Source organism: Myxocyprinus asiaticus, chromosome 42, assembly GCF_019703515.2.
Source record: "Myxocyprinus asiaticus isolate MX2 ecotype Aquarium Trade chromosome 42, UBuf_Myxa_2, whole genome shotgun sequence".
In the NCBI taxonomy this organism is placed as follows: Eukaryota; Metazoa; Chordata; class Actinopteri; order Cypriniformes; family Catostomidae; genus Myxocyprinus; species Myxocyprinus asiaticus.
This window is the reverse complement of record NC_059385.1, coordinates 25982882-26002453: the sequence shown is the minus strand read 5'-3', so window position 1 is coordinate 26002453 and position 19572 is coordinate 25982882. Positions and strand designations below refer to the sequence as shown.

The 19572-nt window shown below is 39.7% G+C and overlaps 1 protein-coding gene across 2 annotated transcripts in view; it reads right to left on the bottom strand.

The window, feature by feature from the left end:
* LOC127432493 (rab GTPase-activating protein 1) overlaps positions 1-19572 on the bottom strand; it is a 157679-nt gene that overhangs the window by 71977 nt on the left and 66130 nt on the right. For both annotated transcript variants that reach the window (XM_051683625.1, XM_051683624.1), the window contains exon 14: positions 17513-17663. In XM_051683625.1, coding sequence (XP_051539585.1) covers positions 17513-17663 — 151 coding nt within the window. The remainder of the gene's footprint in view (positions 1-17512; positions 17664-19572) is intronic.

Below are 19572 nucleotides of genomic sequence, written 5' to 3'. Positions count from 1 at the left end.
AAAAATGACTTTTTTCAAATAGTGATGGTGCTGTTTTTTTACATCAGTCCTGACTATACTTTGTGATCAGTTGAATGCCACTGTGGTGAATTAAAGTACCAATTTCCTTCCGAAACAGCAAAATCTGTACATTATTCCAAACTTTTGGCCACCAGTGTGTGTGTGTGTATATATATATATATATATATATGTAGCTGTTGATTTAAAACATTAATTCACTGTGATTATATAAAAAATAACGCATTAAAAAAAAAACATTTAAACACACTTAATCATGTCCCTGGAACATAAGGAATATTCCTACCTATTCAAGCTTAAAGTACCACCTGTTTTCAGCAGGGGGCATTAAGCGAAACTACAGATGTTTAGTCAACGTGCAGCTGTATTGACAACAATCCTCGTCTTGCTTGAAACAACTGACAGAACAAGATGTGAACGAGTTCTTGCGTTCAAACAGCTGGACTGAGTGTAATTCCAACTGCGGGGATCTTTTCAAACTATGTTTAACTTGACACAGCGACCTAAAAGCGTTGTGTTTATGATGTGATGCAACCAAAGTGTCCATAGTCTGTGTACATTGACGCGATCTTAGAAAAGCCCTCATTATAAATCTATTTCGGACAGATTGACGAATTCAGTTGCAAAATGGATTACTGTGGACTGTAGGCCAATGGCTTTTATATGGAACAATATGGAAATAATTAATATCTATTAATATACTGACTTACAAAGCTACTTTTTGAATTGTCTTATCAATGCTTTACTCATTTGCTACATATATATATATATATATACACACACACACAACAGTTAGTTCTGGTCATCGAATCTGATTGGACGAGAGACATTCCATGAGTACTGATGGTCTCACACCATCAGCACTCGGACACTTCACTGTGTGTATCACTCCGCTTGTGTTCGTGCCATTCTAAACTAAAGTGTAAGAGCAGTGCAGATGTGTTAAGAGCTACTGTATATCTGTCTCTTTACATTTAATTTTGTGACATTACATATTTTAGCCAGCAGGTGGAGGCAAAAGACCTTTCTGTCTGTAATATGAGCCAGTTGGTGATGTGAAGTGAGTCAGCGTCACTCAGTGTCAGTGATCACTCGTATTACTACTACACTACTAAAGCTAGGAAATAGCTTTGAATGGCTTTAAACTAACAACTTAAGCATTAGGGCTCATCACAGCTGAGAGACACAACAGACTGATTAATTACACAAACTCAAGGCGCTTACCTCTTACCGGAGTTTCCACCTTGGAGAGGACAAAACGGTAGTGGAGATTGCGGTTTCTATAGTGAACGACTCTTGCGCACCAGCTACCATGAAATAGGGAGGAATACCCCTGCTTGGACGGCTATTTTTCCACTGAGAAAATAGGATGCATTTCACCAAAATTACATTATCTTCAGAAAGCTGACTAACAGACTACAGCATCATCAACAGGTGATCGCACATGCTCCATCTCTCTCTCTCTCTCTCTCTCTCACTCACACACACACACACACACACACACACACACACACACACATATCCTTGTTTCTCCAATAACATGTTAGAAACAGCCCAAGCTGTGATACTAGTAGCTTTGAAGTTATGTTTTTGAGAGGCTTGGATGCATCATTTGGTTTAAACCAGCAACGGCATATTCTGATCCATCGCGTAAGAAAGTAGTTCTATGCATGAATGTGTTTTTTGTGACCGTACTCAGTTTTTCCTAATTTTTTTAAATTTACTTGTTCATTGAACTGTTGTGTATAAGCAATATCACACTCGCAATCATGCTATTTGCTATTTATTATGGAATTTACGTACGGTTAGGTGGCATGATTAATTGTGTTAATTAGTTAAACATTTGCTCTAATTTGTTTTAATTTCTTCAAACGCAATAAGTGTGCTAACATCATGCTGTGCTTTAAAGATTAATGTTGCATATTTTTTCCTTCCCCTTTCTAGCAAAGCCACTATGTCTCTGGTCATTGTGTCAAGACTCATGCTGTCTTGTGAGCATCCTGCAAAAACTGTTGCATTATTCTGAATATGCCATCTTGGACTTACAATGACACCTAAGGGCGTGGATGCAGCATCATTTGAAATACAATAGTTTTCAGTGACAGATGCCATTGTAGAAATTTACTATTCACAGTGAGCCATGAGTAATTTAATCCATGAAATTAATAATTAGTAAAATAATCCATTTAGCGAGTAGTATTTTGCTGGTCATGTGATTCTTAATTTAGATTAAAACAGCTTTTAAAAGGGTAATGATATGACTGGAGTCATTCATCTTATGTGAGCGGTCATGATTTTATACATATGTTTAATTAAATTCTTTAAAAGTAATACTTTTTAAACGAGGAAATAAAATTGTGAGATCACCTTTAAGACAATGTCAAGTTAAAAACAGTCTAAAAATAAATAAATAAATAAATAAATATTTATTTATTGTGGCTTGTTTAGAATGCTGGGACGTGAAGTGAGAAGAGGTGTGGGCCGCTGCAGAACGGACAAACAGACAAGGCTTTGTGTTAACCGTTTGTTTTTATTCACCACATGGGGTGGTGTGTGAGAAGCGTCTAGAAAATCTGTGTGTGTCTGACCTCTGCATCTGTGTTTATGGACATAGGCACATCTGGTAATAGTATAAGCCGGAGAAAAACAGTCCGGACAAACTTGGCCAGCCCAGGGATGAGCGCAGGGAAATGAAGGCTTCATAAGCTAATGCTTGTTACTCCATTAACAGTATAAGATCGAGAGCCAGATGGTGACAGAGTGCAGAAGTAGGCTCCATGACTGTTAGCTATGCATTAATATCTTGATTGGATTTGCAATGTCACCATATGAAACATCCTGTAGCAGTAGTTTTTTACAGCATAACATATTTACATGGTTTCAATACAGTCTTGGAGCCTGTGTGCAGTTTTACAGTTTTTCTAATGTATTTCAGGAATATTTTCAGCTTCGGAATGATGACTATTAGAACATCAAAGGCAAATAAATTAAAAGGGCTGTATTTCATGAATGCCTCAAATTGTGAGGCTTGTTGATGAGAAGTCTGCTATTACTTTTCTTAGTGATTTGACTAATGATTTTCATATGAGGGACAGTAAATGGGCCAAAAACAAATCTAAAAAGGGATCTAAGAGAAACCAGAATATCATAGACTTCGAGTTAGGCTCTTTTGACATGGGTCAGTAAAAAAACACTTAGCAACCACACAAAAAACCTAAGCAACCACCTACCAATGCCCCAACAACAACCTAGAGACTGCATACCATGCTTCTAGGGGTGGGCGATATGATGATATGAAAAATAAATAAACAAAAACTCTCCTTGTTTTAAAATCAACCTCACCATAATACTAAATTTCACATTATGCCACATTTCAGTGTTATGCTGTTGACTAGTATTATTATATAATTATTATAAACTTTCCTCAAGAAACTCAACATCTTCTCAAAGCAATGCAACAAAGAAAATAATAAGTAAAAAAATATTCAATGAAAATAAACACAATGATTTAAGTAATCTCTAAAGAGAATATTTAAATATCTGAAGGCAAACATGGCCGGTTTATTTCGAAATATTTAATGTCATTCGAAACGAATTTTAGTAAAGGTGATAATGTTAACTTTAAAAACCCTGTATTTTGGCATGTTTAAGCTGTTTTCCTCATCAGTGGAGGTTAGACTGTAGGGCTGTCTAGCTGTTTGATTTCCTCCATAGTGCTTTAAATTAAAATGATCAAATGATTCCTCTCTGCGCTCTTCTGTCTCAGGAGCAAAAATATCGAGAAGCCTGCTGGACTGCGCATTTTCGTGCTCAAGAGGCAGCGTGCGTGACACTCACGTGAAACACAGGTGCAACACTTTATTTGATTGCCACAATATACTGTATATCGTCATCACCCAGCCCTACATGCAACCACTCCGAACATCTTAGCAACCGCACAGCATTGCCCTAAAAACCAACCAGAACAACCTAGCAACTGCACAGCAACATGTTTCCTATCAGAACACCTTAGCAACTGCACTGCAATGCCCTAACAACCACCCAGCACAACCTAGCAACTGCACAGCAAAATGTTTCCCTCAGAACAACTTATCAACAGCATGGCAATGTCCTAACAACCACCCAGAACAACCTACCAACTGCACAGCACATGTTTCCAATCAGAACACCTTAGCAACTGCACTGCAACATCCTAACAACCACCCAGCACAACCTAGCAACTGCACAGCAACATGTTTCTACTTAGAACACCTTAGCAAATGCATGGTAATACCTTAACAACCTCCCAGAACAACCAAAAAACTGTACAACAACACGTTTCCCCTCAGAACACCATTGCAACAGCATTGCAATGCCCTGCCAACCACCCAGAACAACCAAGAAACTTTACAACATGTTTCCATTCAGAACAACTTAGCAACTGCATGGCAAGACCCTAACAACCACCCAGAACAACCAAGCAACTGCACAGCAACATATTTCCACTAGGAACAATTTAGCAACTAAATGGCAACGCCCTATAAACCACCCAGAACAACCTAGAAACTGCATAACAATATGTTTCTACTCATATCAACTTAACCGCATGGCAACACCCTAACAACCACCCAGAACAACCTAGAAACTGAATAACAAAATGTTTTCACTCAAAACACCTCAATAACCACATGACAACACCCTGGCAACCACCCAGGACACCCTAACATTTCAGCTAAAAGTATTTTCTTCTTCAAAAACAAACAAACATTGCTTATAATAAAAAATACAGCTCAAAACGTTCACCCCTTCATTTATAATTGTTACAACCAACCAGCTGAGGTTTCTATACCCCTTATATTGTGACAGTTTGGTACAGTACTGAGCCTGTCTACCATCGTTTCCATGGCAACAAGTGTAAATAAATGGAGATTTATTGGGGTTAAAATGAGTGGCACTCCTTGAGATATAAATGGAAAAGGTGAAGCCCTCAGTAAAATTAAATCAAAACTGTCATCACTCAGGCCCCGGTGTTAAGACGTGTCCTGTATTTATGTCCCAGCACTGGTAAAAATCAACACTTGTCTTAATCCAGCCATTTGGCCCAAATATATCAGAGGGAGGCCTGTCTCTCAAAACACTGGAAATTCTATATTTCTCAGTAAAATGTTTACTGGAAGCGGAGACATTCATCAATGTCACTCTGTTGCTTAAGTTGCTGTAAGCGTTAAACTATAGAGCAGCCTGCCAGTTCCACGATAACAGCTCAAAATAGAAATGTGGGCCATTCAATGCTTCCATTGAATTATACACAATAGCAAAACTCAGCAAGCTATTCTTTGTGCAACACTTTTAAGTCATGAATCACCATGGTTCCCAGGCGTCAACCATAAATGTACACATACACAGGGGGGATAAATGTTGTAAAAAGGTTCAAAACTTTTCTGGCTCGACATATGTCGTTATTTAACAAATATTAGCGTAAAAGGGCATCAGCAACAATTCTTATGAATTGGCTATAAGGTTAAGAACACTATCATTAATTTCTAATAAGCCAGTGTAAGAGTGTGACCTGTGGTTTAGCTTTCACTCGAACCCTATGAGATATCGTTTTAGTCTGTTTCTACTGTAGTGTAGTGTGCAAGTAGGGCAGACAGTGAAAAGTGCAGGCCTGTGATAACTAGCTAAGTGGAAACAAGACCTTTCATCAAGGGCACCCCATAACGGCTGTCCATAAGTCAGCTTAGTGAGAGTTACAGCCGGGTCTGGCTTTATACTCTCCTCTCATAACAGAACGTGCAAAGAAAGGTAAAAATACTAAGAATATTACAATACATTTAAAAATAGCATTTTTCCACAAGTGTGGGGGAAAAAAGGTTAAGCTTTATAAACTAGAAGACCATGTTACTTTCGCTGAACACATTTTGAGGTACTAAGGGTCTTTATGTCTTCAATCAAGTCTATTGAATAGGAAAAGGGAACAAGATTATCATCAGATGATTATTTCCTGTTTACTGATGCTCAATACTATGAGGTCACAGTGACATGGGACATCCAGTATATGGCCAAAAGTGTAAGAGTACCCCCTTCTAATTAACAGGTCTGGCTAGACCTCTTAATAACAGTGAAACAGATTTTAAAGCTACGGCATACAATGACAATCTAGAGACCTTTCTCTTTTCCGATACAGTGTACTGTTTGGAATATGCCATCAGAATTTGACATGATTCCCTTTGAGACAATAGAGAGTTTTAGAATTTTTGTTCCTGATGCCCCTGCCTTTCAACTAGTCTTTGAATATGTGGTCCTCAAATGCAAAACATTTTAAAATGCTAATTGTGTGAACTGTCATCTTATGGAGTTTTGTGTTCCTTGCCACAGTCGTCTTCGCCTTGCTCACTGGGGTTATAAATACAATTATTATTTAATTACTTATTTTTAAACAATTCACAATCGTATTTTATCAAACTACACAATGATGACTCTAAGACATTATAGATATTACAGTTTTATCTTCTGTTAATGCCTGATCTTCTGTAAAGCTGCTTTGGAATGATGTGTGTTGTGAAAGGTGCTATACAAATAAAAATGACTTGACTTGACTTGTCAGATCAACTTCACTGAACTGCTTATTAATCAACCAAAGCTTTACCTTGAGATCTCTCCAAGGTGAGATTCACCTTTGCAACTGAACATGTAGCAGTAATTTAGTTAAGTCAAAGTTAAGCTCCTTTAATCTAATGCTTTAAAATAGGGCTTTGAAATAGTAAACATTTTTAAACTAATTAATCGCACAGTTTTCTGTGATTAATCGCAATTTAATTATGGCACATGATATATTACAACAAACATAAAAATAAAAAAAATAATCATTATAAATATACTGTATTTACATGATACTTTGTCTCAAAGAACTTGCAAGAAATTGGTTAGTCATCATTTTCTTTATTTAAATAGGTTAAAATATTCAGTTCAGTTATTTTATTTTATAAAAAATTTTGTGGATAGAGTTAATCAGACACATTTTTACAGGTATTATCTTTGATGCAAGTACATGTATACATGCCATAAAATCAGTGGACATATTGTAATTACAATTTGGGCAAAATCTTCAGCTGTTTTAAAGTAGACTTTTCTAATTAAAGGGTCAAATGGTAATTCTGTTTCATTCCTCCTGACCACCAGAGGCGGTGCTTAAGCACTAGTGGATTATCGCAGCACCAGCTGGATAGGTCAAGAGAATATACCAAAGTCACGTAGTGACTCGAGGATAATAGCCACATTAGCTCAGCATTCAGCCTCTTTTGCTTTCTCGCCTGATAGAGATAGGTCATTACTCTTCGTGTGATCCCGCACTGTCAAGTGCATCTTACTAGAGCAGCGAAGTATCGTCCTCGCAATCTGTGACAGCTCGCTCCTAAACCTTTTGGATCCAGATTGGATTATTTTGTCGGTGTTTGGTGAGTTTTGTTTTTCATTGGATATACTTTCACGATCTGTCGGTAACACTTAGTGCTTCTCGGAGATATCAGGTGGTTAGTGTTTACCGTGCTAAGTTTGCGGTTCCCCGCTAACTTAATTATCGAAATCTCTATTCGGATTTTTGTGATACGCTGTGCTCCTAGGTGCAGTCCGGCGGCCAGTTATCAGAGTATGGATATATTCTTTTTGACATTTTTTCCGCAAACATTCCTTGCTGAACTGCCTTCCCCAGGATGTTCATTCTAGTCTTTCAGCTGTGGGGGGTTCTAGTGGGGATTCAGTTCAGTCATCAGGACAGGATCTGTCCTCTTCGGATGACACTTGGCTGTGCTTCAGATGACGGTTGCTCATCTAAGACTGGACAAGTCAGTTTTCAACCTCATCATTGGCAGATGCCAGGGGGACCACACCTGCGCCCCCCACTGCCACTAAAAGTCACACCCATAAAGCCTGTGGTCCTTGGGCTGGCGGTTGATCTTTTTTCAATGCAACATCTACAATGCTGGAGGAGCACAACAGTAGATCCCTGGGTTTTGACTACCCTGAGCACGGGGTATGCTCTACAGTTTCGACAAGTTCTCTAGTATTGTCCCTACAGTGGTCAGGGATGCAGTTCATTCAGTGGCTCTCTCAGAAGTTCATTCTCTTTTGGAGAAGGGAGCCATAGAAATGGTTCATCCCCTCGTTCAAAGGAAGGGTTTTTATTCAACTTATTTTCTAATTCCGAAAAAGACAGTGGTTTTCATCCAATTCTCGATTTAAGGCATCTAAACTTGTTCCAGAATATGCTGCCTTTTCGAAGGTTATGTGCAGCTGACGTTCTTCAGTCTGTCATGAGGGAGGATTGGTTTACAAGCGTTGACTTGAAGACATATACTTTCATGTTGCGATTGCACCTCAGCACAGGAAGTTTCTTCGATTCAGTTTAGAAAAACAAGCTTACCAATCTAAGGTCCTACCATTCGGACTGTCTCTTGCCCCTCGTTTTTTCACAAGGTGCATGAGTGCAGGTCTGTACCCTCTATGATCCAGAGGAATGCGGATCCTTCCTTATTTGGATGACTGGCTGCTTTGTGCCCCCACAAGGCATCAAGGTGTCCACAACACCAGACTGCTTTTAGAGCATATGCAGAAACTGGGTCTCACTGTAAATGAGACAGAGTTGCCTGATTCCGGTGCAATCGGTTACTTTCACTGGGATGACTCTGGACTCTCGTTCAATGTCTGCCACTCTATCACGTGCTCGGGCAGACAATATTCTGCATCTCCTTGCTCGTTTCCAGTTGGGAACGATGTTGCCATACAGAGTGTTACTATAGCTTATGGGGATGCTGACTGCTGCCACTTCTGTGATTCCACTGGGCTTGCTCCACCTCAGGCCTCTCCAGCAGTTGAACAACAGTGTGTGTTTGAACCCCACCAGACATAGTCATCGGTTGATCATTGTTTCCCACAGTTGTGTTCATGCATTAACACAATGGAATCACTAGAAGTTTTTAATCGGGAGGTGGTCACGACCGATGCTTCCCTCATGGAATATGGTGCAACATGGAATCACAAGGGTATTTGTGGCCGTTGATCTCGAGATCAGTCCACAGACCTCATCAACCTCCTGGAGTTACACATGGTTTCCTAGCCCTACAATATTTCTTGCCAGTTCTGGCAGGCCGTCATGTGCTCATTCAGTCTGACAACACCTCAACGGTGTTCCACCTGAACCATTAGGGTGGCACGAAGTCGCTCACGGTAGTCCTTGCATCTCACTCACAAGATTCTCACCTGGTCTCTTCCCCGACTAGCATCACTGAGGGCAGTTTACCTCCCGGGGTCGAGCAATCAGGTAGCAGATGCTCTATCAAGGGATCTTCTGCAACCGGGAGAATTGAGTCTTCACTCGGATGTGGTTCAGAGCATATGGCATCAGTTCGGTGAAGCAGAAGGGGATCTTTTCGCATCAGAGGCAACCACCCATTGTCACTTGTGGTTTGCAAGGACAGAGACATCCAACCCGTTTAACGACTCACCAGTGACCGAACTGCCTAATTTATACATTTCTTCCTATTCCACTGATGTAGGAGACATTACACAAGATCTCCCTGTGCAACCACAGGGTGCTCCTTGTAACACCCCGATGGCTAGTCAGGCCTTGGTTTCCCATACCTCTGAGACTATTGGTGGGCAGACAGTGGCAGCTTCCACTCAGGAAGGATCTACTATTGCAGATGGATGGCAGTGTTTGGCACCCGAATCCAGCCTGTCTGCAGTTTTGGGTTTGGCCACTGGGACCAATCCTCTTCTAACTGATTGTGAACATGCTGTTGTTCATACTATTGCTAGTGCTAGGGCTGCATCCACACGTCAGCTCTACACTGCGCAATGGAATTTTTTGTCTTCATGGTGCAGGGATCGTGGGTTGGATCCTACACACTGTGAGGTTTCATGAGTTTTTAGTTTTTATGCAACATCATTTGGATGCAGGCAAGACGGCTTCCACATTAAAGGTATACGTTGCAGCCATTTCTGCATTTCATGTACCAGTCAATGGTTCTTGTCTTGGTTCCCATAATCTTGTTTGTAGTTTTTTTTAAAGTGTGCGAGACATTTAATGCCAGCCTGCAACCCCTGTTTTCCTGTGTGGGATTTACTACTTGTGCTTGAATTTCTCTGTTTGCTGCCGTTCAAACCTTTGCAGATGGCTGACCTGGATATCTTTGAAAACTGCCTTTCTGTTGGCCATCGCTTCTACTAAACGAGTCAGTGAGTTACATGCATTGTCTGTTAGTGGGTTATGCATGTGTTGGTTGCTAGATGATTCTGGCATTGTGTCTTTTCTTCCTAAAGTTCTGTTTCCTCAGTTCATGAATCAGTCCATTAATCTGGCCGCATTTCAGTATTCGTCCCAATCAGGTGAGTCAAGGGATCACCTCTTGTGCCCTGTGCGAGCCTTGAGGTGTTACGTGGATGCTACCATTCATCTTAGAAAAACAGATCAGTTATTTGTTTTCTATGGTGGTGTCCGGTAGGGTGCCTCTGTTTCTAAGCAGAGATTGTCACACTGGATAGTGGAGGTGATCATTCTGAAATACAAGAAAGCCCAAAAGTCCCTGCCAGGAGGTATTTATTGTCATTCTACTAGGGCTGTGTCTAAATCTTGGGCTGCATTTAGAGGAGTCTCCATGGTAGATATCTGTACAGCTTCTACCTGGGCTTCTCCATGTACCTTTGCTCGCTTCTACAAGGTCAATGTTGCTACCCCTCATGCTGTGAGTTCAGCGGTTCTTCAGGGACAGCCTTGACTGTTTTTCAGGTGGGTGGCATTCCTCATGACTATGTTGGTAGTAGTCATCCACTAGAGCATAAGCACCACCTCTGGCAGTCAGGAGGAATGAAACAGAATGCTACTTACATAGGTAACTGTGGTTCTATGAATTCCGGATGACCACCAGAGTTATTTGTCACTCGGAATGCACGAGAAAGATGTACCAAGGCTGAATGCTGAGCTAATGTGGCTATTGTCCTCAAGGCTCTGCCTACGTCACTACGTGACTTTGTTGGTATATTCTCTCGACCTATCTACCTGGCGCTGCGATAATCCACTAGTGCTTAAGCACCGCCTCTAGCAGGCATCCAGAATTCACAGAACCACAATTACATATGTAACTAGTGATTCAATTCATATCAAACTTTATTTGGCAAAAGAAACTTAAGTGTACATTGCCAATGCATTAATAGACACTATACATACAGATATAAAACATACAGTGCATCCGGAAAGTATTCACAGCGCTTCACTTTTTCCACATTTTTTTATGTTACAGCCTTATTCCAAAATTGATTAAATTCATTATTTTCCTCAAAATTCTACAAACAATACCCCATAATGACAACATGAAAGAAGTTTGTTTGAAATCTTTGCAAATGTATTAAAAAGAAAAAAAGAAGAAAAAAAAAATCACATGAACATAAGTATTCACAGCCTTTGCTCAATACTTTGTTGAAGCACCTTTGGCACCAATTACAGCCTCAAGTCTTTTTGAGTATGATGCTACAAGCTTGGCACACCTATTTTTGGGCAGTCTCTCCCATTCTTCTTTGCAGGACCTCTCAAGCTCCATCAGGTTGGATGGGGAGCGTCGGTGCACAGCCATTTTCAGATCTCTCCAGAGATGTTCAATCGGGTTCAAGTCTGGGCTCTGGCTGGGCCACTCAAGGACATTCACAGAATCGTCCCATAGCCACTCCTTTGTTATCTTGGCTGTGTGCTTAGGGTCGTTGTCCTGTTGGAAGATGAACCTTCGCCTCAGTCTGAGGTCCAGAGCGCTCTGGAGCAGGTTTTCATCAAGGATGTCTCTGTACATTGCTGCATTCATCTTTCCCTCGATCCTGACTAGTCTCCCAGTTCCTGCTGCTGAAAAACATCCCCACAGCATGATGCTGCCACCACCATGCTTCACTGTAGGGATGGTATTGGCCAGATGATGAGCGGTGCCTGGCTTCCTCCAGGCATGATGCTTGCCATTCAGGCCAAAGAGTTCAATCTTTGTTTCATCAGACCAGAGAATTTTGTTTCTCATGGTCTGAGAGTCCTTCAGGCAGGCTGTCATGTGCCTTTTACTGAGGAGTGGCTTCTGTCTGGCCACTCTACCATACAGGCCTGACTGGTGGAGTGCTGCAGAGATGGTTGTTCTTCTGGAAGGTTCTCCTCTCTCCACAGAGAAACGTTGGAGCTCTGTCAGAATGACCATCGGGTTCTTGGTCACCTCCCTGACTAAGGCCCTTCTCCCCCGATCGCTCAGTTTGGCCAGGCGGCCAGCTCTAGGAAGAGTCCTGGTGGTTCCAAACTTCTACCATTTATGGATGATGGAGGTCACAGTGCTCATTGTGACCTTCAATTCTGCAGAAATGTTTCTGTACCCTTCCCCAGATCTGTGCCTCGATACAATCCTGTCTCGGAGGTCTACAGGTAATTCCTTGGAATTCATGGCTTGGTTTGTGCTCTGACATGCACTATTAACTGTGGGACCTTATATAGACAGGTGTGTGCCTTTCCAAATCATGTCCAATCAACTGAATTTACCACAAGTGGACTCCAATCAAGTTGTAGAAACATCTCAAGGATGATCAGTGGAAACAGGATGCACCTGAGCTCAATTCTGAGTGTCATGGCAAAGGCTGTGAATACTTATGTACGTGAATTTTTTTTCGTTTTTTGTATTTTTAATAAATTTGCAAAGATTTCAAACAAACTTCTTTCACGTTGTCATTATGGGGTATTGTTTGTAGAATTTTGAGGAAAATAATGAATTTAATCAATATTGGAATAACGCTGTAACATAATAAAATGTGGAAACAGTGAAGCGCTGTGAATACTTTCCGGATGCACTTTATTGAATGCTGAAGTTTAATTTGCTGAAGTATTAAATCTCAAAATGATTATTTTCTCTGGCTGCCATTCAGTCTTTACAAGTTTACCTGCTGCAGCTTCCTGAATGGCTAGGTCGGGTCTCTTTCTCACACCCTCGGTCTCATGGGTGGTTTCGCTTTTGAAACCAGTTCAGATGAAAATCAATGAACGTTTTCGGGTAATGCAAAGAGATTCGGCAGCTTGCCCATATCTCTCCCACACCTGTGAAGTCTCCATTCTCCATTCAGTAAATCCACTCCCGTGTTTATTATGCCCGGGACATACGTCCGGACATGCACTGCTCCACACAATCAGTTTTAGTGCTAGGATGTACAGTTGAGTTGAGCGTGTACCTCCTGAAAATGTATCTATGCCAATTTGAGCCACAGAAAGTGGCGAATAACATTAATAAAGTTTTGCCCATTGTAAAAAGGAGCCTGGGTTTGTTCCTGGCAGGCAGCAGATGCGCTAACCCCGCCCCAAGCCTACCCAACCTGCAACTCGGGGACACCTTTCTCCTATCACATGGAGTTTCAGGAAGTAAAGTTTTTTATGCATTAAAGGATTCTGGTTTCAATACAAGTCAAGCTCAATCGACAGCATTTGTAGCATAACGTTGATTACCACAAAAATTATTTTCGACTCTCTTCTTTTCTTTAAAAAAAGCAAAAATGGAGGTTACAGTGAAGCACTTACAATGGAAGTGAATGGGGGCCAATTTTTGGAGGGTTTAAAAGCAGAAATGTGAATCGTATAATGTTATAAAAGCACTTGCATTAATTATTCATTTTAGGATTTTAGGTTTTGGTGACATTACATCATCAACATTACACAGAAAAGGTTAGTAAGCAATTTTATCACTTTAAAATCATGTTAACACACATTTTGTTTATGTCTTGTGCCTATACTTCTGAAACAGTGAGTATTTTAAACAATTGGTCTCCCTGTGACCCAGATTTTTGCTTTTTTTTTTTTTTTTAAGAAAAGGAGGAAGGGGTCAAAAATTTATTTTTGTGGTAATCAATATTATGCTACAAATGCTGTCAATTGAGCTCAACTTGTATTGAACCTGGAAAATTCCTTTAAAAATGTTTTTATTAATCGCAGAAATAAACACGGTAAATTTCCCAGCCCTACTTTAAAGGAATGTCTGTCTTCATCAGCTGAGTCTGGATAAACAAATTAGCGAACTGAAATTGACTGTCGTCGGACGATTTCTAGGAAGCTGATGTGGTCTTCGAGTACTCTGCACTTAATTGGTACCACACCCTTGCAGTGTACTATGCTGCTCCAGACTGTCTTTTTTCACAACACTTTAAGGTCACATGCAAAAAAAGAAAACTTTGAGAATTCAAATTATTCATTCAGCTCCACGTGTTTCACAGAACTGGCAAAATCTGCACTAGATCTTGCCAACATCAATTCTTTTTCAGCACAAATTATTAACTATACATCACTTACATAAACAAGGGCATTTTTCATTTTTGGGTGTACTGTCCTTTTAATTATAATAGTGATCAACACATCACTAAACGTGGAGACAACATGAAAGATTTCAGGTATCCTCTGTTCTTTTGAAGCCTGCAGCGATACAAAATTGGTTTAGTTTAACTCAGTATGGTTTGAGAGACAGACCTATATGTGCTGGAGCCCCTCAATATCGATGTTGTCTTCACCATCTCTCTCTAACACACACACTCGGTGTGTGCAGATCAAGTTTATTTGTACTTTGGGGTGGGTGTGTGTTTAGGGGGAGTGAGGAACATCTTGTAGCCACCTGGGACCTCAGTGCTGTGGGATATTTTCTTTACATAATGACAGCTGACACGGCCGTGCCCAGTGAAATCACTGCAAGCACGTAGCCAAACTAACAAATAAACTACGAGACAGCCTTTGCTTGCTGCCGACTCCAAATATGGAAATCCAAGGAAGATCCATGAAGCCGAACTATGTTTAGCATGAACAATGCAACACAGTACAGATGTGGACACATCACTGTATGCTCTGCTAAAGATGTGTTGCGTTAGATTAAATCTGCAGGTGAGGACTGATGGTGCGTTCACACTGACAGCAAATGAATCATTGGAGATTGGCAAACTTCTGTACTGTTTATCATTAGTTAGCAGGTGTTCTTACAAGGGTTGGGCAAAATTCAGAATTTAAGAATTGGCAGCCTTTCAATTCATGAGTTGGAATTTAAATTCAATTGGCCACATCCCACGTGATGTTGAATTGGAGTATAGATTTGAAATATAAAATTGTTGAATTGAAAGAGGAATTTACTGAACTGCAATTCTACGAAATTACAAAAATGTTGGTTTCAACGAAATCGGCAAGAACAGATAACTTAGGTGCTCAGTTTAAGGTTCGAATCTTTTAAGCATGCCTCACGTTGCTCGTCTTAATTTTAAAGACTTTGGGGTAAATTAGAGTATTCCGGAAAATATAAAGAATTTTTCTGTCATTCTAATCATCATATTTATGGTGAATATATACATTTATTTGAGTTGTCAATTGTTTCAAAATTTTAATCAAATTAACTACATCATTGCCAATTAAGTAATTGAATTAATTGCAATTAATCTCATATCAATATTTGCAGAGAAATATTGAATAATTCAATATATAATGATTAAATAATTTTAAATAATTGTAAATATAATATATAATGCATAAAAAATATACACTTATTTAAAATCAGATGATTGCTACATGCTCCAAAAAAAGTTGGGACAGTCGAGTGTTTTCCACTGTGTAACATCACCATTTTTTCTAATAACACAAACATTTGGGCACTGAAGACACAAGTTTGTTGAATTTTGCAAGTGGAAATGTCCAAAGTTAGAAGGTTTCCTGTATAAAAGCATTAGCTGAGAGAGAATTTCTTTCATGTATTTCTTTCACAATCAGCTATGATTAATTTAATCCATGAGTGAAAATGTCTAATACAAGAATGGTTACTGAGATTAAGTGAGTAGTATTCAGCTGGTCATGTGATTCTAAAATGGCAGCTCCCATGGGAGTGCCCCTGCCCCATGTAGCATAAAACAGCTTTTATATGGTTACTGATATGACTAAAGTCCTCATCTCATGTAAGTGCTCATGATTTTATACAAATGTTTCAAAATTACAATTTATGTCTTTAGGAGTAAAACTTTTTAATGGGGAAAAATGACTGAGTGCACCTTTAAATTATATATTATATATCAAATTGTAATATACCTACCACAGATTATTAGTAATATGATATGTGATCTAATGTTTCTGACAATACCCCTTGTGTTGTGTGTAACATAATAACATGTTCACAGGTCATTCATTAAGAAAAATGAAAATGTATTTTTTAAAAACTAGTCATTGCAGGTAGATTCTTTGAATTTCAATCCATTTTAATTCTACTAACTTGAATTAAAATTACAATTCTGCATCATACCTCAATTCAAATTTAATTTAGGAATTGAAATCGAATTTCTTATTCAAACCAAATCATCAACTCCCATTGAAAATGAATGACCTCCAGTCACTTTATTACTGCAAATAGCTGACAGTGAGAACGTCCCTTGATTTATGTCTGGACTCTAGTGGATGAACCTCATCAGCCTTTTCAACTGACATGAGATAAAACAAGTCAATGTTGCATCAATGGTACAATGCTACAACATAATGAACAAACTCAAAAATGGGTAGCTCACAAAGTGAGAAACAAAGAGTCAACAAGGGATGACTAGCTTTCACATTAGAGCCAAATTACATTGGGTGTAATGGGGAACAAATGGGACAGGCCACAGTGGTTCACAGAATACTGAGAATAGTGCTGTTGTATGTTGTTTGGGAAATGGGCTCTGCACAATAAACTTATGCAGTAAAAGCCCCTGCTTTCAGGAAAATGTCTTTACTACTGGGAGGCACCTCAGGGACAAGGTAAAATAATTGACAGGTATGGTACATTGGCATTCGTCCCGTTAAAACGAGTCTAGAACCACAACTGTACACATGCCCAAACAAACAGAGTTTGCATGTGGAATGGTAAAAAAGGGGATGCTGAAATGAATACACGATGTTGCTTTTGTTTATTTATGCTATGCAAAGTAAAGGAAGTATAGAATGTTGCCTTTGCTGGGCAGTCTAGTGTAGTGTAACAGTGCCTGACAATATTTTCAACCATCTTGGTTCCAAAAGTATTTTTCCCATAATTCTTCATAAAAGTGTTCTAAGCAATGGACCAAACCATCCATCTCTGAGGTGAATTGTTTCATTAAAAACTTTGATTTGAAGGAGATAATTATTTGAAAATCAGACAAAAATACAAAGCCACAAAATGTCTTTAATGGGGGAATGAACTACATTCCCACTGCAGAAGCATTGCAAATTACATAATGAAATTTCAAACAATGGAAAAACATACTATTGATTTAGTATTTCTTGATTACAATTAGTTCTTGATTACAAGTATAAAGACAATGTATTTTAACTTTATTGCAAAATATTCATATATATATACAATATATGCGTAGTTCAGTATATTTGCATTAAGATGCATTAAGTCAGTCTTGTTGAAAAGTTATACTATGCCTTATGATTTAAAATCTGTTTTTGGTGCACTAAAATGGCATATAGGAACTGTATGCCTACCTTTGTAATGAGTGTTCGGTACTCCTCCACCTGATGGTCATTGTTATGACATCCGGCCAGTAGCTGCCACACCTCCCCTCTCAAGGCCTCTGGGACACCACTGCGGACCAGTGCCGGCAGCTGTTTGGGCCGAACCGCCAAGTTCAGATGCCTGAAGAAACATTAGAGTAACCACAGGGACTCATGGCTACAGCCTGAATTATAGCGCAATTACATTCAAGACTGCCATTCATACTGTGTTTGCACTTTGAAACAATGGGGAACACAATGAATGTACGATGACAAAAGTGTTACACCATGTTCCAACCAGACGCAATAGGATTCCAGGGACAAGCAATTTGTCCATCCACACTCAATGTGATAAGGCTGTGCAGCACAATCACAGCATATTTGGTGTTTAATGTACAGTTATGAGGAGCAGACTTCTGGACCAATGAGACTTCACAGTGGGCAGGACTATTCCACATGAATAAGCAGAAATAAAAACCAAGTGATCGACAGAATGTCCTGTGGTTCGTTGCTTGTCGCAGTCTCAGCTGGTTTGGACAAAACAAAAAAAGATATACACTCACGAGCACTTTATTAGGAACATTATGGTCCTAATAAAGTGCCCGACGTGGTCTTCTGCTGTTGTAGCCCATCTGCCTCAGGTTGGATGTGTTGTGCATTCTCAGAGTCTATCCTGCTCACTACAATTGTACAGAGGGGTTATCTGAGTTACCTCAGCTTTCTGTCAGGTTGAACCACTCTGGTCATTCTCTGTTGACCTCTCTAATCAACAAGGCATTTCTGTCCGCAGAACTGCTGCTCACTGGATGTTTTTTGGGTTTTGCTACCATTCTGAGTAAACTTTAGAGACTGTTGTGTCTGAGAATCCCAGGAGATCAGCAGTTACAGAAATACTCAAACCAGCCCGTCTGGCTCCAACAATCATGCCACGGTCGACATCACAGAGATCAAACTTTTTCCCCATTCTGATGGTCGATGTGAAGATTAACTGAAGCTCCTGACACGTGTCTGCATGATTTTATGCACTGCACTGCACTGCTGCCGCACGATTGGCTCACTAGATAATCACATGAATAAGTAGGTGTACAGGTGTACCTAATAAAGTGGTCGGTGAGTATATTTTTTCACTTGTAGCTTTAACGAGTTACATTTGGTTAGGACACGTTTGGTCTGACACATTGGTTGGTCGCTGTCATGTCAATCAGAAGGCTTCTTCTTGTCCAAGTGGGCTATACTTGGCCAGAATAAGTGGGCCAAACTTCATGTCAGTGGTCAGAAGTCTGGCTTATGCATTACTCAGACAATGGTTACATGCACAGTTGTAATAAAGCTACAGCAGGTTTTTGCAAGTCAAGCTGCAATCTTCATCTGAATGTCCAAGTAAACATAACACAATACGTAATCAAATATTTGAAAGAAGGACATCAAATATGGCAGCTTAAATACATGTCAAATATCACCTCTTCCCTTTAGAGCATATAATATAGTATAAATGCTGGACAAGGCCAAGCAACAATAGAGTTATCTATGCCGGTAAGTCCAGCTTCGCAAAAATTGGACTGGTACAATTTTTGTTGGACTAAATCATGACACTTTAAAAATACAAATTATTGTTTTTTGTCTGGCTGAAATCAAACTTTTGAAGTGCATGTAAACATCCCGAGTGTAAAAGTAATTCTGGGAGGCAATGTCATCTATTTATGTGATGAGCTGTGCGGAACCTTTAACTCGTGAAGAGGATTGGATAATTCTGAGACACAATTGTAACCAGCTACAGGCATAATATCTGAATGAGCAATGTGTTTACGAGCACACATTGTATTTGTTTATGGCATACTGTGTCATAATGTCACAGGTGCCAAGAAAAGTGCATACTTCCAGTGTGTTGCAACATGACCCTTTCTGGCAAGGAATTTTAGTGTGGATATTACCCTGCCAATCACTCAAAGCTGGCAAACTCAAATGTGATTACTGCTGCAAACTGTTTCCTCCAATAAATAACACTGAATATCAGTGCAACAAATCTTTAAGACATTAAAATACTGTCATTA